General features: G+C 24.7%; 5 protein-coding genes across 10 annotated transcripts in view; 3 read left to right on the forward strand and 2 right to left on the reverse strand.

The window, feature by feature from the left end:
* Positions 1-253: 253 nt before the first annotated feature.
* Positions 254-7,363, reverse strand: LOC413344 (exportin-5). The gene is made up of 9 exons (XM_396789.6): positions 7,108-7,363; positions 5,680-6,380; positions 5,287-5,595; positions 3,805-5,208; positions 3,450-3,710; positions 3,234-3,357; positions 2,812-3,148; positions 2,327-2,696; positions 254-2,231 (listed from the first exon to the last, which is right to left on the reverse strand). Exons 2-9 carry the CDS (start codon positions 6,364-6,366, stop codon positions 2,070-2,072), a joined length of 3,654 nt encoding a protein of 1,217 aa, XP_396789.2. The 5' UTR covers positions 6,367-6,380; positions 7,108-7,363; the 3' UTR covers positions 254-2,069.
* LOC413343 (nucleoporin Nup37) lies at positions 7,306-9,127 on the forward strand. Of its 2 annotated transcripts, none has more exons than XM_396788.6 (5): positions 7,306-7,447; positions 7,541-7,764; positions 8,128-8,325; positions 8,396-8,760; positions 8,841-9,127. In XM_396788.6, the coding sequence occupies exons 2-5, from the start codon at positions 7,612-7,614 to the stop codon at positions 9,091-9,093; spliced, it is 969 nt and encodes a 322-aa protein (XP_396788.3). In that variant the 5' UTR covers positions 7,306-7,447; positions 7,541-7,611; the 3' UTR covers positions 9,094-9,127. The 2 variants fall into 2 exon arrangements, with proteins under 2 accessions (XP_396788.3, XP_006564431.1); XM_006564368.3 differs by having other exon boundaries at positions 7,310-7,447; positions 7,529-7,764.
* A 176-nt stretch (positions 9,128-9,303) lies between these two features.
* LOC724288 (gem-associated protein 5) lies at positions 9,304-15,331 on the reverse strand. 3 transcript variants are annotated; one of them, XM_006564377.2, is made up of 16 exons: positions 15,241-15,331; positions 14,148-14,459; positions 13,716-14,080; positions 13,327-13,650; positions 12,972-13,227; positions 12,610-12,838; positions 12,437-12,521; positions 12,003-12,375; positions 11,599-11,902; positions 11,280-11,519; positions 11,058-11,205; positions 10,722-10,979; positions 10,447-10,657; positions 10,147-10,353; positions 9,634-10,066; positions 9,304-9,555 (listed from the first exon to the last, which is right to left on the reverse strand). In XM_006564377.2, the coding sequence occupies exons 2-16, from the start codon at positions 14,448-14,450 to the stop codon at positions 9,326-9,328; spliced, it is 3,966 nt and encodes a 1,321-aa protein (XP_006564440.1). In that variant the 5' UTR covers positions 14,451-14,459; positions 15,241-15,331; the 3' UTR covers positions 9,304-9,325. The 3 variants fall into 3 exon arrangements, with proteins under 3 accessions (XP_006564440.1, XP_001120093.2, XP_006564441.1); XM_001120093.4 differs by lacking the exon at positions 15,241-15,331 and adding an exon at positions 14,758-14,900; XM_006564378.3 differs by lacking the exon at positions 15,241-15,331 and having other exon boundaries at positions 13,716-13,851; positions 13,939-14,080; positions 14,148-14,682.
* Positions 14,977-18,866, forward strand: LOC552588 (lipase 1). 3 transcript variants are annotated; one of them, XM_006564374.3, is made up of 7 exons: positions 14,977-15,094; positions 17,004-17,184; positions 17,380-17,494; positions 17,719-17,962; positions 18,074-18,232; positions 18,298-18,525; positions 18,613-18,864. In XM_006564374.3, exons 2-7 carry the CDS (start codon positions 17,010-17,012, stop codon positions 18,772-18,774), a joined length of 1,083 nt encoding a protein of 360 aa, XP_006564437.1. In that variant the 5' UTR covers positions 14,977-15,094; positions 17,004-17,009; the 3' UTR covers positions 18,775-18,864. The 3 variants fall into 3 exon arrangements, with proteins under 3 accessions (XP_006564437.1, XP_026299703.1, XP_026299702.1); XM_026443918.1 differs by lacking the exon at positions 14,977-15,094 and adding an exon at positions 16,010-16,142 and having other exon boundaries at positions 17,794-17,962; positions 18,613-18,866; XM_026443917.1 differs by lacking the exon at positions 14,977-15,094 and adding an exon at positions 16,010-16,142.
* A 2,030-nt stretch (positions 18,867-20,896) lies between these two features.
* The window catches only part of LOC413134 (UNC93-like protein), a 41,616-nt gene continuing 40,489 nt past the window's right edge, over positions 20,897-22,023 (forward strand). The window contains exon 1 of the mRNA XM_396585.7: positions 20,897-21,610. The gene's annotated coding sequence lies outside the window, so the exon portion shown is untranslated. The remainder of the gene's footprint in view (positions 21,611-22,023) is intronic.

The raw sequence follows: 22,023 nt of genomic DNA on the forward strand, positions 1-22,023 counted from the left end.
ATCATATTTTAACATTGTTTTAGAATTTATTGCATGGATTATCAATTTTATTAATAATAAAATCGTAGTGTATAAATTAGCATTCTGTTATTTTTTTAATCTAATATTCTGTTTTATTTTCATTTTTTCAAAATATCGATAAAAAGCTACATAAGATGATATAAAAATAATGAAATATTTTTTGGCATTTTACTGCAATTGTACTTTAGACAATTTTTAGAAGTTCAATACATGAAAATCATTTAATATTCATTTTTATAAACGCATACATATATACATACAAAATATGTTTTGAACTTTGACATTGTCTTATTCGTACTTATGTTGAAATATATCAATAGATTTTGAAATCTTTTTGGAATATAGTTACAAGTATAAGCAAATAAAAGGAGTATTGATATTTTAATTTCAATATTATCTTAATGTGCATATTGTCGCGTATTTTAAATAAAAATTGTTAAACTCTAACGCGTAACTAGTTTAACTAGTAATAAAATTTGAAGTTTATTAAAAACTTGTACTTTATTATGATAATCTCGATAGTATTTTGTTGCAAAATATAGTTCTTTATGAATTTTATTTTAGAACACATGTGATGTTAATATGATAGGCAAATTGATTGTATATATAACATGATATAATTTAATATTAAATTTTAGTATTTGAATTATCATTTAAATACAATTAATAAAAGACACTGGTATTATTTAAATTTTTTCTATACCTAGTGTAATAAATCTTTTAAATAGCACAGTTTCTATCATGTAGTATGACATACAAATTCTGTGCTACATTGTTATTTTTAAATCCATGATGATTGTCATGTATTAAATGATTATTAATATCTACAATTTCATGTAAAGTATTGTCACTATTTGATATATAATGGCAATTGTGTAAAGTACTAATTCATTTTTATGTGATAGTTACAATGTGCTACATTATTCACAATAATAAAATAAAATAAAATAAAAATTAAAAAGAAGTAACAACAAAACATAGAAATATTACGTTTGATTTACATATAAGTATCTAAAATGCTATTTAATTTGAATTTTTGTAAATTTTAAATGATAAACAAAAATCGCATTTAATGGGAATAATATGGCCCAAACATATTTAATATTAAATATTTTAAAAAAGCTTATTTTATATGCTTTCGAAATGCCCAAATAAAATTTTTACAACTAAATTCGTATGAAACATACGATATGAAACAATATTTTTAAAAAGTGCTGAGAAATGGACACATTTTTCTCTTGATTAAAAACAATTATAATCAATTCGAATACAAATATTTGTACCAAATCGTAAAATTGTTTTATATAAATCAACAATCTTTATATTATACATTAGCGAAATATTGTTTACAAAAACTGTATTACACATCGCGTTGAAAATCATTGTTTTACATTGTTACAAAAGATTTTATGTAAATCCAAAGAAATAGTAATAAATGCATAAGACTTAATATACAATTATTCAATAATCTAGAGATTTGCTTCATATTTGTCTCATATGTACTGCATGCTCTTCTTTAATATTTTATGTTACATATACGTATGAATACGTATCACGCATACAATACATACATACATACATACACATACGCACGCATGCATTATTACACACCCTGAATATTCAAGAAATACTAACTTTTTTGCGTATTGAAGTCCTGAATTAAAAATAAGAGATTTTCCCAAATAAAACTAGATATTAAATTTTTTTTGTCTTATAAACTATTCATAATCGATTTTGAACGCGTGTGTAAGCGTATTTTCTTTTAACTTTATTCATTGTTTGATATATAAATAAAGTAATTAAGTATAAATTGTATTACCAAACTGTGTATATATATGCGTTCAATCTTATGAATAATTTAAAGATGAAACATTATATTTAATACGAGCTTACTCTATAAAATCTTCTTATTTCAATTGCAGGATCCCATTATATATATATATATATATAGTTCAATTTGTTGTAGGAAAATGTTTTCACGATGATTTATTACAATTTATTAATTCAGACCATATGCACGCAGAATGGTCATGTAAATGGAGTTTCTGCTACGTGGGTCCTGCAAATAAAGCTGCAAATCCGCTATCAGTTGAGTTCTCGGATATTTCATCTACGCGTACCGCTTGTTGCTTTCCAAAAACTTCTATTCGTGGTAAATTGTCTATTTTTACTTCTTTACGAAATAATTGTCCGACACTTCGACCAATAAGCTGTAATAGACATATATAATATATTTGTAAATAATATTTTTTATCTTCATATCCTTTAATATATTCTTTCTATTTTAAATATACTTAAATTTTACCTGATTTGTAATTTTTTTAAAAAGATCTTTTTTTCCTTTTTCAACTTTATTTCCTTTAGTACTAACTACAGCCATTTTTTCATCGAAACGTTGCAAATCCGTAAGATTAACGCCCGGAATTTGTTGCATTACTTCAATAATATTAGGGAATTTAGGTCGTAGACATTCATAAACTTGTGCACCCAAAGTTATAAGAGAGCCTTGATTGGCATCATGTTGTCCATGAAGTTGTAAACCTTGAAGAATTGCTACCATAATATGAGCAGCCATATCAGGTGTTAAACTGCCATCAGCTGCTAATGCTCGTACAACTGGTCCAGTTAACATTGTAGCTTTTAAACTGGCATTTGAATCGTTCCATGCTAAAGCTCTAGAAATAATAATAATAATAATAAAAGATTAAAATTAATATTGCTGCAGAATGAATATCAAATAAAACTATTATAATATAATATTATAATATTAAATAATTATATTTGAATTACCCTAAAACACATAAAACAACACTATGGCACGTAGACGGATGACGAAGAACTACAGCTCCCAACTCACTAACAACTTCAGCAACTATACTATTTCCACGTGATGAAGGAAAATCTATGGCCATACCACTACTATCTTGTTCCATAGTATCAGGAGGCGTTGCATCACTAGCAGCACCGCCAACGAGAGCTACTTTCAATACATCTACAAAGTCTCTTGTTAGATTTCGATTTAACATATCAGCAATAACTTCTTGTGTATCAGTATTTTCTTCATCTAAACCACCAGATTCGTAAAGATGTGCAATATATTGCCATTTTGCACTCAATCTTTGGCACACTATTAAAAAAAAAAATAAATATAATAAATATAAATAAAAAATAAATATAATAAATAAAATAATAAGGAAATAAAAATATCTTACTATGTGTAGAAACATGAGCCAAAACGGGTACAAGAACACTTTCATAAAATGCAGGTGGACAAGAATATATAAATGGTTTCATGAATACGCGTATAATTGGTCGCAATCTATAATCTGGGATCATCTAAATAAAAAGATAAAAAAACACATTATCATTCAAATATAGAAAAGTTTATCATGTTGCTACTTAAGAGAAAAAGAATTTTAAAAAATTACCTCCATATTAGAAAAAACTGAATTGATAAGTGCTGGTGCTAAACCAGGTAACTGGTAGAAATCTCTTCCAATCATGTGACATCCACTACCTAACATATGATAGCACAAATCATTTATAGTATTAAGAAATGATTGCATTCGGACTAAAGCCGTAACTGAAGACTGATCAGGTTCAGAAGCGCGTTCATTATCATTTGTTGTATTTAAACCCAATAGATTTGCTTTTTCTGCTTCTAATAATTCATGAGCATTTTTATATCCCTAATAAAAAAAAATGTTAATATATTCCTCTATACAATATACAATTAATCATTAAAAAAAAAAAGAAAAAGCAGATTATTAATATTTGTATTACCTCTGACAAAGCTGCTAAAGCAGTAGACGTGAATAAAGCATTCATTGTTCTAAGTAATGCAAAAAGTGTGGGCAATATAGGAATTACATGTGGTGTAGCAGGATTTCTATATACTGGATTTCCACTTTCGCTAAGTGCAGCTACAAAACTGCCTCTTGCAGCACGATCTGGATCATCGGGAATAGAGCACCGCTTTACAACACACAATATCGTACAAATACAAATCATTAAGTCACTTCGATTTTGACCTGCCGGATCTTCTGTAATATTTTCAACTGGTGGTCGATCTAATCCTATAAATCTCATAAATTCAAGTGGTCCTTTAAATGATTCAGATCCAAGAGCAATGAATTTTGCTGATGCATCACCAATTATTTCAGCAACGAATCTAGTTTGTCTCTCATAATCACAGAAATGATTCGATATCAACAATAATGCTTCATATAATAAAGTAGTTTCCATTTTAGATAAAGGGCTAGGTTCTCTTGCTAATTCTCGAACCATTGTATGTATTTGCTCGAAAACTGGAAGCAGTAATAATGGATATTTCAGACTAATTTTAACCATGAGACTAGCAGCATGCCGCCTTACATTCTTTGCTGCTTTAGATCGAGTACCCTTTGTTTCACCAGGTGCTTCAAATACAAGAGCAGCAAAGATTTTTTCCAGAACTCTAGGTAGGATAGCTACTCCTGGCATAGCCATTGAACCAGTTGACATAGATAAGAATACAAAAAGAGCACTGATGCAAGAAAGTAGTGCAGATAATAACCAAGGATCTTGAGGAGAATAACCAAGGCACAATTCTAACAATTGAAGACCAGTTTGTACGCTTGGTCGTTCGTTAATTAAAAGAATTCTTGATACAACAGAATCTAAAGCTTGTGCAAGTGCTTCCCATTCAAGATATTGTAGATCATTTTGATCACTTTGATATCGAAGATCCGCCATTCCTTTCGTAATTTTAGCTGTTAACCATTGTTGCACATAAGTAAATGTTACTAAAGGCGCTACCATTGTTGCTTGACGAAATCCTTCCAACAAATCAGTCCGAAATCGATGAAGGAAAACATTGAATTCTTCCACTGAATCATAATCCGCAAGACAATATGCGCTCATTCCATTAGCTTGTCTACCTTGTGGATATGCTATTTTTATTAACTTTGGTGCTGTACTTTCTACATATTTTGGTATGTAAGTTAATAACAATGGATCTTGTTTTATTTGTTCATGCTTAAATAGCATTACCCAAATTGCATTTGCCATATGTGTTAATGTTAAACTTGAATACATAGTAAATGTCAATACAGTATCTAGAAATATATTGAAATGTGCTGGCCGAATATTCGAACTGTCATCTTTACCCCAAAGTGTACATAATTGAGTTGCCATTCCAGTTAATACCTTAATTAAAAATTATTATTTATCATATTATTATAAGCAATTAATAATATATATATTATATGATAAATTAAAATTTACCTGTGTTAATTTTTTTAAAAATAAATAATGATTTTCATGAAATTCATTTGTTCCAGTAACAGGTGATACTGCAGTTGCTGCTGTATAAATATATCTCAAAGCATCTTCAGAAAATAAAATCATTAACTGTTTCCTATCTTCAGCTTTTCCTTTACGATTTACTATTTGTAGTAAACATTCAGCTGCTGAGCATTGAAATATTGGATCCCCCAATAAAAGACATAATATTTGTAATAATCTACCATCTTCTGCCATAACATGATTAATTGAAATCCACTCTACAAATCCAGTTAATGTGGATAATACTACCTATCATAAAAAAATGATTTAATTTTAGAAATATAATTGCAGAAAATAATTATCAAAATATAAATAATTCTATAATATATTTACTTGTACAACTTTGCTATGTGCTGCAGCTTCGGAAGTACAACCTAAACTATTTTTCTTTTGAAATTCTGAAAAATGTTGTTCCATTAATCTTAAAAAAAAACTAAAAATTTCAGCCATATTTGTATTAAGTGCTTGGTATATATCCTTTCTTCTTTGATTAGATTCTAATGTTTGCAGAAGTGCAACATCTTCTACAAGTCTTAGAAATACTAAAAGAACCAACTCAGTTTGACTTTCACCCCTTGTACAAGTTTGACTAAGTTCAGCAAGCAATGTAGGCCATTGTTGTGGCCATTCCCTCTTTATCATTTCTACTACAACACGAGAAAGTGCATCTTTAATATGAGCTTCTTCTTGCAATAATGGTTCTGTGCCTTCTTGAAGCAATTTCATTGCACTTTCCTTTATAAATATTTTTTCTGATTGAGATATTTGTGTCCATCTATATTTGATACAATGTTCCATAAGTTGTAATCCAAAGTGTCGAACTACTGAACTTCTGTTTGGAGCTTTCTGTGCTAAGTATAATCCACATTGTGCACACAGAGGAGATGATTCCTTGAAACGTTCACAAGCATTATATACTTCTAAACGTTGCTCTTGTGGAACATTTGGTGACATCATCACCTCTACTACTTGAGCAAGTTCTGCTGATATTTGGGCAACATTGCCCACTCCAAACTCCATTCCTATCTACTATACTGTAATTAAAAATAATAATTATAATTAATAAATGTGATAAATAAAAAAAAAACAATATTATTTATAAATGTATTCTTTTTATCTCTTATATTATACTCTATATTTATATCTCTTTATATTATTCTTACATAAAATAAAATATAATTTGTAATTTATAATTATTTTATAAATATATAAAAAATGATTTTAAGAATTCTTTAAATATCTAATTTACATTTCTTATAATTTTTATAATTTATATATATATATATATATATATATATATATATATATTAATTTTGAAATATATGTACTGATTTATCTATTTCTACCTCAAATAATAAAAACTATTAACATTTTATTCATTATTTAAAATCCTTTTGTAAATACGACACATACATCAAATTCAATATCAGCAAATGTTTAATATTTATAAATTACGCGTAAATTTTTTCCAAATGATTAAAATTTTGAAAAAATAAAATTATAAAAAAATATTTAAATTTCATAAAATGACACTCTTTCAAAATTCAAAATTCACAAACATAGCAAATAAAATTAAACATAATTCATAAAGATATCGAAACTAGATATATTATAAAAATTTTCAAAGATTCTTAAATATTTGGAAAGAAATTAGATAATATAAAATCGCGTAATTGCAATGCAAGAAAAACATGAGGTGAAGCAGCTTGTAAAGTATGCGTAACATGCCCTGGTAAGCATGCCTTGACAGAAGGCACTTACCTCGTAACGCGATCGTAGATCGAGACGGATCGAAGATACACGTTTAAAAAGAATTTTATCACTATGGTTTGTCAATTCATATCTGATGATCACTTATGGAATCAAAAACTCGCGGCGGCGATCTTATATTTAGTCAAAGAAGTTTGCTTCTGAGGGATATGCGGCACGTTGAACGATTACATATAGCATACGCAAAATACGTACTGCCATCTAGACCGTTTAAATTTAACCTAACCTGACTTTACAACGCGTGCAAGTTTTTTATGTTTATATGAATTATAATTACAATTAGAAAATAATTATTTATCATAATAACGTTAGAAAAAAATTAATAAACGAAGTAAGAAATTTATAACATTTACTTATTATATATATCTGCAAAGATTATTATTAATATAATTTGCTAAATAATATAATATAGAAAATTTTAAAGGTTATGCCGGTGATCTTTTGTTGATCGTAACACGAGTTCACCCCACATATTAAAAGCGATAATACAAATACATGATGGACGAAGCTTTAACTACACCACCTACATTTCAATTGCATTTTTCTAAACAAATATATTGTGTTGAATTGTCTCCTTATGAATGGTCTCAACATTTAATTTGTATTGCTTTAGCTGAAGAAATTGTTATCGGTACTATTAAATTCCAGGTAAAATTTCATAACATATGAATATTGAATTTTAAAATTACGAACTTCTCATATAATATATTTAATAATTGTTCTTTTATATTATTTTTTATAATAAAAATTTAAAAAAATATAATTTATAAATTATATTTGAAAATGTATAAGTTTATATGAAAGAGAGAAAATTGAATAATATATATATAATAATAATATATATAATATATAATTTATAATTTTTAATTTATAATCTTCAAAAAAAAATAGTTTTTTATAAATGTTTTAATTTTTCATAAATATTAATTAATAATATTTTATGTAATATACTTATGTAAAAATTTAGAAAAAAATTTATTTTTGAATAAATAATTATTATCATTTTATAAGGATGAAGATGAAGCAGTAGAAGATATTGCTTATAAACCTATTAGAACATTTCGTCATGATACTAGACCACATGCTATTGCTTGGAGTCCAGAAACCTCTTTAAGTGTTGTACCAAGAGTTTTAATATTTTGTGTTGCTGGAGCAGATTTCAAAATAAGATTATATAGTAGTGATATGAATGATAATACTGTATATGAGGTAAAAATTAAAAAGATGGAATTTTTTATTTTTTATAAAAAAATATATTTATATTTTTTTTTTAAATAAGATGGAAGGACACAAGGATTACATAAATTCAATTTGTTATGAAACTGAAGGTGAAATATTGGCTTCTGTATCTGATGATCACACATGTAAGCTTTGGGCAGTAAAAGAAAATGAAAAATGTATATCTACATTTTACTTAACATCTCCTGGAATGAGTGTACATTTTCATTTTGAAAAATCTGGCAAACTTCTTGTTGGTGAAAAAAATGGATTGATCCACATGTATGATGTACGAAGTCAACAAGCAATTATGTCTTTGGATACAGATATAGTTCCCTTAATGTCTATTGATTGGGGATCCAATCCATTAAAAGTTGCAGCCATAGCAGCTGGAAAACTAATTTTATGGGATATATCCAAACCTAGGTAATAGAATAAAAAATTTATTTAAACTTAACTAATTTGTTAACAAATAATTATATATTTAATAATAATTTTTTTTTCAGTCCACCATTGGAATCAAAACCACTTCACATTGAAGGAGGTTTAATAGTAAAATTTTTTCCTGCTTATGAAAATTTTGTAGCAAGTATAGGTAGACCAGATAATTTATTAAAAGTTACAAATATAAGAACTGAACAAGAAATAATTTGTGGCCAAGTTAAATTAATAGGTGGAATAACTTGCCATTATAAATTACCATATGTTTGTGCAACAAGTGATAGAGAAATTCGTTTTTGGAAAATAGTATCAAATTAAATAAAAAAAAATAAAAAAAAAATAATTTGTATAATTGTAATTATAATTAATTTTCATAAATATTATATTTACTTTATTTAATTATTTAAAAAAAAAAATAAGATAGTAGTTACTATTTACTTAGTATAAAAAAAAATTGGAATTTAATAAAAATATATTTGTCATATAAATTAAAATTCTTAATTATCATTAATTTAGCAAAAGACAATATAAAAAAAAATACATTATTTATTTACGTAATAGCATTTAACCACATTTTAGAGATATTTTCCGAAAATTTATTTTTAATATCTTCATCCAGCAACTTGCTGCATAAGTTATTTGCTATGCTATATACCATAACAGGATTTGGAACATGAACCAAGTCATTGAGTATTTGTTTTTTTTGTATTTTTAATTCATTTAATTCAATCATAAGAGATTCTATATCTTGATCAGTTTTACTTTCTTCTTGTGTTTTACCTAAAAAAAAATTAAATATTTATTTTTTCCATTTTTTTACTATTATTATATAAAATTAATAATATTTTTGTAACTTACATTTTACAGAAACTATTTGAGTTTCCAATTTATTAATTTCATTTGTCACTGACCAATGTTTTACTGCTTGTTTATTTATTGCATCCTCTAATAAATTTTCAATCAAATTGATATAGAATTTTATATTATTAATAGATTCTTTGTCTATATTGCATGTAAACCAATTTAAAAGGGCATAGCATAAATAAGCTCGTAAACTTATTGATACAGAATAATCAGTTTTTGTATAAATACTTGTTTTATCCATTAATCCTTTAATATCTAATTTTATTATAATTTCAATTAGTAGATTATGTTGATTTTCAAAATTTTTTCTATGTAATATTTCAAATTGGGTAATGGTATGTAATGTAGTAACAATATGTTTCAATTTTTGTTCTTTTTCAACTGAGGCTATTGCTAATGCAATATTATGACCAACTACTAACCATAACTAGAAATTGTAAATTATGAAATATAATGATTAATTTTCAGTGTTTTTAAGAAATTAATTAAAATTTAAATCAATCTTACCATTCTCTCATTATCTAAAGTAGTACAAAAGCTATTTTTAAATAAATCAGTATAATAAGAATTACAATCTCCACAAACTGTTTTTAAAGCTTGCAATAAACCATAATCTGATTTTCCGTCTATCCATGTTTGAATCATATTAAAGCTTACATTTTTTTTAATTATTTTGTCAAGTTCTTCCAAAATTAACAAATGTATTTCTTGGTACTAAAAGTAAATATTTTTATTTACTTTTTAAAAAAATAATAAAAATATAAAACACATATAATTATATTATAATTGATATATATTATAATATACCTTGAGATATGGAAACTTTGCTATTATATTTCGTGTTAAATCATATTCTGAATTTATGAAAGTTGCAATTATTGCTTGATCAATTAAAGATTTACTCAAGGCATCATCATTGCATAAAAGAGCAATTTCAGCTGCTGTTATTAAAGTACTTGCATCTTTACGGCGTCCAAGATATTTTATTATATCAGAAAATTCTCCTAATTTAGCATAACTGAAAAAAAAATTATAATATTTTATTTATTCATTATATGATTATCTTATAACTTATAACTTACATATATGCTGCTTGTTCAAAATTTCCTGTATGTACACTATATTTTGCCCAATTTTTTAAAATTTCTGTTAATACTGGATCATCACATTCAAGTTTACATCTTGCAAGAATATATGCTTCTTTATATAAATTTGCATCTTGAAACACTTCTATGGCTTTATAAGTTTTATGTATACAAAGTAAATAAGATACTGCTTTACAAGGATTGCCTTCACTTATTAATTGATATGCATACAATTCACACATATCTTTCCATGTTCTATAATACATTATTATTAATTACTTTTTGACAATTCTAAAATGAAATTTTATAAAATAAACAGATAAAATTACATACTTCATAGACAAACTAGCTGAAAGTGAAACAAGAAAATCATTAAGACGTTTTTCTTTAGCAGCTTCATCTAAATTTTGTTTAAGATTATTACACCATACATCCATTTCTGTGACTAAATTATGTTTATTTTTTTCAATATGAACAAATCCTAAATAATGATTAAAAACAAAACATATATAAGTAAACAGTTATAATAATATTTTTTTTATTTTAATAACTTACTTTCATTATTTATGTGTGACATAAAATTTTTTTGTGTGGAAAATAATACTGGTATCATATTATATGAAGTATCTTTTTGAATTTCTTCGATATCCAAATTGTCATTCTTTATTTTTTTTACAATATTTAAAAGAGAGTTAAGTAAAAATGTCTTTTCATTTGTTGTATTAGTGCATTTTGAAAAATATGATCGTTCAAATTTTTTATTTTTTGTTTCTGTTTTCATTTTTATTTCTGATTCTGAAATTAATGATAATTAATTATTATTTGTACTGTAATAAGATAATTTTTATTATTTTTATTAATATTATTTTTATACTTTGAACAGTTTGGGAAACTTCTGAAATAGAACATTCTGATGTAGCTTTAGTTAGTTCTAATAAATTATTTTCAACAGAAATATTTTTATTTGTTTTATTTTCTTTTTCTTTAGTTTTAGTTAATATTTTTTTAGATAATTTTTTTTGTGGTAAATTATAAGCAACTTTCCATATCCGTACTGTGAAATCTGCAGAGCCAGTTATAATAAAATCAGGATCTAATGGGCTCCACATACAACACAATACAGGACCACAATGTTCCATATAAGTAGCTATTAATTCTTGTGTTTCAATATTCCATACCTAAAAAAACAGTGATAATATAAATATTTATTTTCATGATAGATATTTATATTGTTATTTTATTTCTCTTTTTATTTAAATGAAATTTAGAAACTTATACCTGTGCAATTCCATCATAACTACCAGATATTAAATGTCCACTTATGTATGGACTCCATGCTAAACAAACAACATTTTTACTATGTCCATTTAAAGTAGCTACAATTTCATTCACTTTGTAAATATCGCATTTTTCTTTTAAATTATCATTATTAGTAGAATTTTTCAATTTTGTAAAATGATCTATAAAATTAGATAAATCAAAAATAAGTATAGTACATGATTCAAAAGCAACAGCCAAATAATTTTTTAATGGAGAAAATGTTGAATCTGTTGCTGTACTTTCAGGATGCCAAACTAAACAATGTACCATTTTTGAAGCAAATTTAGCACATCCACATATTTCAAATTCTTTATTAAAAAATGAAATCGTTCTGAAAATAAAAGAATTTTTATGAATTTCATATATTATATATTATATATATAAAAACATACCCATTTTCAAATCCTACTGCTAAACAAGAAAAATCTGGCTTCCAAGAGAATTCTGTACACTCTTTTTTCAATACAGATTTAGGTTCTAATTAAACAAATTATAATTTTATATTCATTATAATACAATAATATTACAATCATTACAATATTAATTTGTAAATATAAAATATTACCTTGATTTGGTTTTTCTGGATCATAATATACAAGTTCTCCTTCTCCACAAGAATATAAAACATATTGTTTGTTTTCTGGATTTGGACCCCAACTAAGAGTATATATTGTATTTCTATGGTATTGTCTGTACAATGTGGGTAATTTATTATTATTTATATTAAATACACCAACTCGGCCTTCTTCAGTTGCATATGCTAATAAATTTTCTTTTTCAGGATGCCATGATATCTATATAATGTAATTAATATGTATAATATAATAATTATTAAACAATTATTAAACAATTTATAATAATTTTTTAAAGGAATATTATTTAGAAATATCTTATTTCTAATACATTTTATTCAAAATATAATCTTACTGCGCGAATTTTTCCTTTAATTTTTTGCCATAAAAAAGTTATATTAAAAGAAGTATTATGTGCTTCTGATAAATTCCACAATCGTAACATTGCATCTCCAACTCCAAATGCAACATGTGAAGTATCTAATGGACAAGCAGCAATACAATAAACATATCCAGATTGTGTAAAAATATCATAATCCACTTCAACATTATTATCTTTTATTCCACAACAAATAATTCTTCGATCTTGTGCTAAAGTCCAAATTGTATGTCTGTAATTTATTTAGAAAATATTTAAACTTATGATAATTATAATTCATAATAATTATTATAATATATTATTATAAATTTGTTAATAAAACAAATCCAACCTCTGTTTTACTCTCCAATTTTCTATTGAATTGTTTTGGATATTTGGTATATGTGCAATACAAAATAAACCCCTAACATGATATGCATGTATTACTTTCACATTAGGTTTGCCTCTTATCATTGTTGATAAATCCCAAGAAATTAATTCACCCCATAATGAACTTGTAAGTAATAGCTTAGGTTCTATCCAACGAACTACAACCCAATTACCTATAGAAGCATTTAATTTGGTTCTATGCTGATGAGAATCAAGAGGACCTGTAGGTAATGAAATTGTTGTTTCATAACGGCCATCTCCACCAGCTTTCCAAATGAAAATTGATCTGTAATTTAAAGTTTATATATTAAAATTGTGATTGCAAATATTTTATAAAATTCTTTAAATTACCTGTCTTTTCCTCCTGAAGCTAATAATAAATCTTTGTTTGGATTTCCACTTAAAATATTACTCTCTATAGGACACCATGATAAACTAACTATTTCAGTATCATGTCCTCTAAGCTTGTAATCTATTTTTCCTTTACCTTGAAAATTAAAGATATAAACTAAGCCACATTTTGAGCCAATAGCTACAAGATGTGGATCATGAGGACAAGAAGAAATACAAGTACATATCATTTTTCCTAGTGAAATTGAAGAAACAATATCAAAATAAGCATTCCACGATAATACATGACCATCAGAAGTTGCTGCATATATAATATAAGGATTTTTATAAGACCAATCTACACCTACTGGTATACTTTGTTTATCCTAAAATTAAAAAAAAAATTTTAAATATAATATCATTATCAATTTATACATTAATATAAAAACTTACAATGTCTAAAAGATAAGCTACAGATAATGTTTCTAAATTCCATATTTTAATTATATTATCATCTCCAGTAGAAGCTATTAAATTAGCATTTACTTCTTCAAAATGAGGAGTAAATGCAAGACATGTCACTTTAGATTTATGAGCATTTTTAATAATAGAATATTGTAATGTTTTATTATTTTCACTAATTTTAGCAATAACAATCATATTTCTAGCACCCCATGCTACAGTGCCATTGAAAGAACAAGTAAAAATATTACTCAAATACCAGTTTGGCGAAGGTGGTAATATTGTTTCATTCATTATTATAAGCTGAAATACAGATGAGAGATATTCTAAAATGATATGTTAAGGAATGACACATATTTATAGTCTATTAAGGTTATCCGGTTTTTATTTAATATTGATTCAAACGTAAAATACACTCTTAATAGTACAATTGGTAAACAATAATTCTTGTTAGATGTTTATTAAAAAAAGAGATTTTTATTAAAAAGAATTAAAAAAAATTTATAACAAAATAATTTATCGTCGACGTTTGAAATATATACGTTACAAGTATTCAATTATATTTATATATAAGTATTCACTTATATTTTCAATTGCATACCTATTTTTTTTCATATTTTTTTTATTAAATATTTGTTTTTATATAGTTTTTTAAAAAAGAATATTTAATTTATTAAGATATCAAATGATGTTTACAAAATCTATTAAAAAAATTACTTCAATAATGAATGTCCTATATCGATGAAAATAGATAAATGTGTATATATATGTATATATATATAATATAATTCTAAATATATTTATTTTTAGGTTATTAACAGATAATGTATACATTGAAATAATTCGATTTTATTATATTTTATTATCATTATTATTTCTTTTGTTCTTGTTACATTAATATTAATATATCGATTTATAAAGAAGTAAAAGACATTTAGGTAATCATTATTGATATTACAAAAATATAACCTTAAATACGAAAATAATTAAAATGATATATATCTAAAATGCATATATTTATTTACATAAAATAAGTGTTTTCATAATTTGTTAATAATAAGTAATAAAAATAATAATATAATACCTGATATTTTATATTTTATATTTTATATTTTATAATCTATCATTAAAATAAGAGAATTGTATTTTTAAACTTCGCTTGAAAATAGAATAGTATAAAATAATATAATGATTTGATTTTTGTTTTCCTTCACATTAAAAATTATATTTAAATATATAACTTTTCTAAAATATATGTATTGTTAAAAATTATATAATTGAAAAATTTTAAGTGATAAAAATACTAAGTGGTAAAAATTAAGAATAGTGAATAAAGATAGTGTATGTTGTGTGCATCGCATGTGTATATTATGACAATTTTAATAATCATAATTTTTCTTCCTTCTATAAGATAAAATATATATTCATAGTACATATATTTACAGTATGGTCTATATTTCATTTAAATTTTCAAATTTTATAATAAATATAAAAATATTAAATTTATACATTAAAATATTCAAGTTATAAAGAATAAAATTACAATTAAACGTAAACATTTTATAATATTAAATTTTTAATATTGAAATGGAATGTGAAATATTTACATAAATCACAGTTTTAACTATGACTAATGTACAACGTTCAAAACTTATTCGTAGTGCAAAAGTTGAACAGGAAACATTCAGGAAACAGGAACGTATTATTATAACGTATACTTAAGAACTTAAATAAGTATCAATATATTTTTACTGTTAAATTTTTTCATAAAGTTTCATAAAGTATTGTATGAAACTTTTTTTTGTATTTTATAGTATTATTTTTAATATTTTGTTGTTTGTTTAATTTTTTAGAATGAAGAGACAAATTGTGATATTTTTATCGCTATTTATTTTTCATTCCGTGATTTCATTCAGCTTTAACTTTAAATTATTCAATCATTATAAAAAAAATGAAAATGAAGATTCGAATAAAAATCTCGACATTGTAAGTAGAATTAGATTTTTATTTGTAATAAATCAAATATAATATAAAATCAGACATTGAAAAATAAAATACAAAGTTTTTCTATCATTTAATATGTATATAATAGTTTTGATTATAATATTTATTTTAATTTAATTTATTTTTTAATTTTTATTATAATTATTTTTTAATTCATTTTTATGTATGAAAATAATATTCAACAGAATAGAATATTTAAGAAAAAAAATAAAATATTTATCGAGAAACTAAGATAACTAATTTTTTTTTAATTATTATCATTGAAAATTAGTTGTCTGCAAAGTGATTTACATGTAATAATTTCTGTTCTATTATATATTTTAATTTCTTTAATATTTGTAAATTGCTAAACATGTTTTGTTTTTAAATTACTATGTGAATTTACATGTTTATTCATGTTAATTAAATATTTGAAATATATTTATCACATTAATATTTTTAATGAATGGAAAAATTGGATATAATCTTAACAAAATTTTACAATATAATATGTAATATGTATAATTCTAATATACAAAAATATTATTAATTACATAAAATATAATTTTCAGTTTTTTTTATAAAATTATTATAATTTTTGTTATTATTTAATTTCAATTTTATTATTTAAATCTGTTATAGTAATTTGTTATGTATCTATTATAATAAAATTATAATATTAATAAAATTCAAATTATTTATATTATCTATAGTAAAAATCTTTTAAAATAGTTTTAATAATAATAAATTTATTTATCTTTATTATTAATATATAAAATTATATTATCATATTTTGTTTTTCTGAATTTTTCTTTTTTTTAATAAATAACATTAATTGTTAATGATTTAATTTTTTTATTGTAGTTGCAAATGATAAGAAAAGAGGGTTATCCAGCTGAAGCACATGTAGTTTTAACAGAAGATGGTTATATTTTAACAATACATCGAATTGTAGGAAAATCTGGATCTCCTACAATTTTTTTACAACACGGTGTATTAGGTTGCTCTATGGATTGGATTGTACTTGGCAAAAAAAATTCTCTTGGTACAATATATGTATTATTTAATAAAACAATTTTAAATTAAATTTATATTATAATATAAATTTATATTAAATATTCTAAAATTAAATTTAAATTAAAAATTAATTCAAAAATAAAAATTATATCTTTTTGTGTTTTTTACTTATAAATGTTAATCAATTATTATTTTATATTCTAATTTTTATTTACGATTATAGCTTATTTATTAGCTGATAATGGTTACGATGTATGGCTTGGAAATTTTCGTGGCAATACTTATTCAAAAGCACATATTTCTTTATCGCCAAAAAATTTAACGTTTTGGGATTTCAGGTACTTATAAACAATAAAAATTAATGATAATTGAAAATATAAAATAACATACATAAAATACATTGTAAATAATTAAAAGTATGTTTTAGAAAAATTTTTAGAAATATATGTAGAATAATAGTTTTATTTTTATGTAAAAAAAATTATATTTTATATATAAAATAATTAAATAATTAATGAGCATTTTAAAATTTTTAATATTACTTTTATGATAACATATTTAGTTGGCATGAATCAGGTATTTATGATCTTCCGGCGATGATCACTTATATTGTAAAATTGAAAGAAAATTCTTTAAGAGCGTACATCGGATTTTCAATGGGTACGACATGTTTCTATGTGATGGCCAGTGAACGACCGCAAATAACAAAATTAATACAATCAATGTATAGCCTTGCTCCAGTAGCTTTTTTGAAACATATACGAACTCCTTTACGATATTTAACTCCATTTGCATCTGACTTTAAGGTAAAAAAATAATTAATAAGCGATTACAATGATTTTCTTAATTCAACATTTAAATTCTCATTTTTATATGTATCATTGAAAGTAATGAAATATTTTCGTATTAATTTCCAGAGAATAATGTATCTATTTGGAGATGGAGCATTTTTACCAAATAGTTTTATTACAAGATTTTTAGCAAAATATTTATGTGATATGAATTTTCAGGAGGAAAAAATATGTAGTAATATATTGTTTATTCTTGTTGGATTTGATAAAAATCAATTTAATTACGTGAGTACAATAACTTATATAAAAATCTATATTAGATCTTAATATATTTATGCAAATTATTGTAGACACTGCTACCTAAAATTTTGAATTATCAACCAGCTGGCACATCTTCTAAAACTATGGTTCATTTTGTTCAAGAAATAAAATCTGGAAATTTTCAACAATATAACTATGGAATAGAAAAAAATTTATTGATTTATAATAGTCCTGAACCACCTAGATATAATTTATCAAAGATAACAATACCAATTGTATTGTTTTACGGTAATAATGATTGGTTGTCTAGTCCTCAGGTATTTATATATTTCGAAATTTTTTAATGAATATAGATATTTACATAGTTTAATTATTTTTTATATTGTATTCTATTTTTTGTTTAGGATGTTATAAAGTTAACCAATGAATTACCAAAGAAATCAATTATCTATAAAGTGCCATATGCGAAATTCAATCATATAGATTTTCTATGGGCTATGGACGCTCCTAAACTAGTTTATAAAAAAGTGCTTAAGATGTTGGAAGAATCCTTAGACTATAAATAATATATAATAATAAATAATATGATAGATTTAAATAACATTTACTATTATTATATATTTAGAAAAGCTTATATATACAACCATGACATAAATTAAAAATTATAATTATAAAAAAAATAGGTATTTCAATTTAGATTTTTTGTTATATAAATATATATAAATATAAAATAATTATATATATAATAAAATAATATATATATATATATATATATATATATAAATAAAATAATTTAAATTTAACAAAAATATAACTGTATTTAAACTATATTATAATTATATTGATATGTATTATCGCTAAATAAATCTTTCTAAATAATAAAACAAAAAAGTTAGATGATTATAATTATGTTCCAAAAGTTTTCAGAAGATACATTGTTATCCAAACAATAGAAAATCTAGAAAATCTAGAAAATCTTTCGATATATTTATCCCAATATCTGGAACATATAAATGATTTAGTAAATAATCTGGTCAGCCAATCGATTCGATGGTGCATCTTGAATATTAACCCAACTTAGGTATTTGCTGTCCACCGGATTACGTAAAATGTATTGATGTCATAATCTACGGATCGGGCCACAAAGCCATGGCCTACTTGGTGAAAATTTCAGACAAATTTCTATTCCACACGAGAAAATATTACACTGATGTATCGAATAATAATTCAAATTTTACAACATCGTTTTTTTTTGATTCTAATTGATTTTTTGATATATATTTCATTATCATTTGAATCAATGAATATCATTCGTTCTTTAGTATAATAAAATAGAAAGATTCACAAAAGTATAATCATTTTTAAGATATTCTTAGAGTCTTTATATTCTAAAAACCAATATCGATAAAATCTCTTATTGATTGTGTAATGGAAAATCACTAGTGGTATCTGAGAATCCCTCAGGGATATATCAAGGATGTGACCTTATGTATGATCTTCAGGTTTTATTATATGTGCTTGGATAACTTAGAAAAAAAAAAAAATTTATTATCATTTGTAATCGATTTTCCCGATCTTTTAAGAAATAAATGACGAAGATAATTGCCAATATGAAAAAAATTTTTCGAAGAAAAGTACAAAATCATTTCTTAAAAAAATTATCCTATATAATAAGATTTTCTAAATTAAAAGTCATAAAATTTCTCAAATGATTCGTTGAAATTGAAAACTTCTTATAATCATTTAAGATCTAAAAAAATTTTCGATCTAATATTTTTATATATTGATCACTAATTCAACAATGATAAAAGAAATTATATATTTATATAATTAATATAATTAATATACAATTAATATAAATATATATTTAATATGCATTTCGTAACTATTATCTATAATTATTAATGCATTTGAATATATTTACTAAATTTATTATAACACGCGATACTATTTATTATCAATCGATGATTCAGAATTCTATAAACAAGTAACAATAAATTTCACTATTTATCTTAATTAAGTAAATATCATTGAACTTAATTTTACACAATAAAATTTTATTATAATTATTAAAAATAATAGAAAATAATAAAATAAAATTTTTTAAAAATTTTATAAAGAATTTATAAATATTAAACAGTTTATACAAATTATGTTCAGCATATCTATGTTCAGTTACATTTCCATTATTTTTGTTAATTGTTTACATGTACTTACATTTATTTAATTCCAGTAAATGAAACTGCTTGAATAATTCTTAATATAATTCGATTATTTATTGAGTCAAATTTCGAATTATCATATTATCATTAGAAACCATATTTATAAGCTATATATAAAACTTATATATTTCAATGTAATTTTTATACACTTCTTGCACGCTTGTCAACTTTTGAATTCACAAGAATCTTATAATTTATCAAAAAAAGAAAAAGAAAAAGAAAAAAATATTAAGAAAAAATAATCAATATTGAATTTGTTCCAGACAAACAAGCGAAAACAGCAGACAGCAAGCAAACAAAACGATTTTCATCGTACCATTACGATCAGGTTGCACACGAGCATAGTCGCGAGACACGCACGTGCGTGCATGGTTGGTTGTGCGCTTGCGTTTTGTAGTGGCTCCGCGCGCGGCGAGGCGCGGCTGGTAATACAGAAAAGCCATGGTCCGATGGAACAAAAAGAGCAGAAGGAGAAACAGGAGGAACAGAAGCGAGCTCGTCGCGAAGGTAGAACGCGCGTGTACCGCGTGCACTTAGTTTATCGTGTATCCAGAAAGAGAGAAAGACAGAAATAGAAAAAAAGAGAAAGATAAAAGAAAACAACGAGCACGACTCTCAGAGTCTCGAACTCGAGAAGTCTTCGCGAGTCCGGCGAACCGACACACCGCTCACCGATTCCAAAGTCCGTCGGTAGGCTCAGTTGTCTCCGAACCCTCGAACTGTTCGGATGTAGCTATTTTTCGAGTTTTATTTAAGTTTTTTCCACGTTTACGAAATTTGCTTGTTTCGCCGTTGCTCGCTGTATTCTTGTCTCTGAATCCATCTTATTTTTTATATGTTCGTTTTTCACGGACTCGTGTGATCTTCGTGAGGTGGAATTCAATTTTGAAGAAAAAGGAAAAATAAAAAAGACAAATTTGATACGAACATTTTACGGAAGGAAACACAAAAGGAGAAGAGTGTTTTTGTTCCGTGATTGTCAATAATTCGCTTTTACTAGAATTGCTATTTTTTTTTTATTCACTTTTCCACGGTTACATTTGATTGCGTGCAGTCAATTAGAAAAACGAGAAAAGAAGGCAGAGCGCTGGAGCGGCGAAGAAATCGGAAGAAACTCGAGGAGAAGAAAGGAAGAAAATCTCATCGTTTGAACGAACGAATAATCGAGCATCCTTAACACGTAAGCAAACATTTTTCTTTCATACATTTTCTTTATTGATTTTTGTTAGATTTCGAAAAATTTCTTAATTACTATTAAATCAATTGATTTTTTTCTCAAGCAATTGAATCAATCATTTTCTCGTTGTCCATTTCTTGGTTAGTTAGGAAACGTATCACAAGGAAGTATACGCGCTCAAGCCATGCACATGTACAGTTATTTAATATTTATCACTGGCGACCTCATTTATTTTAAGTTATCGGATATCGGTATTCTGCTTGAGTTCGCGCGCGACACCAATGCAACTGTGGAAAAAGCTGATGCGAGAAATCGGATACGAACGAAAATAGTGGTCTGCCAAAGGCAGAAAGTGTAACGTGAAATTGTCACCGGTATATACTTATACGCTGCGTGACACGCTCGTAAAAGTGAAT

This window comes from Apis mellifera, linkage group LG11 (genome assembly GCF_003254395.2).
Source record: "Apis mellifera strain DH4 linkage group LG11, Amel_HAv3.1, whole genome shotgun sequence".
In the NCBI taxonomy this organism is placed as follows: Eukaryota; Metazoa; Arthropoda; class Insecta; order Hymenoptera; family Apidae; genus Apis; species Apis mellifera.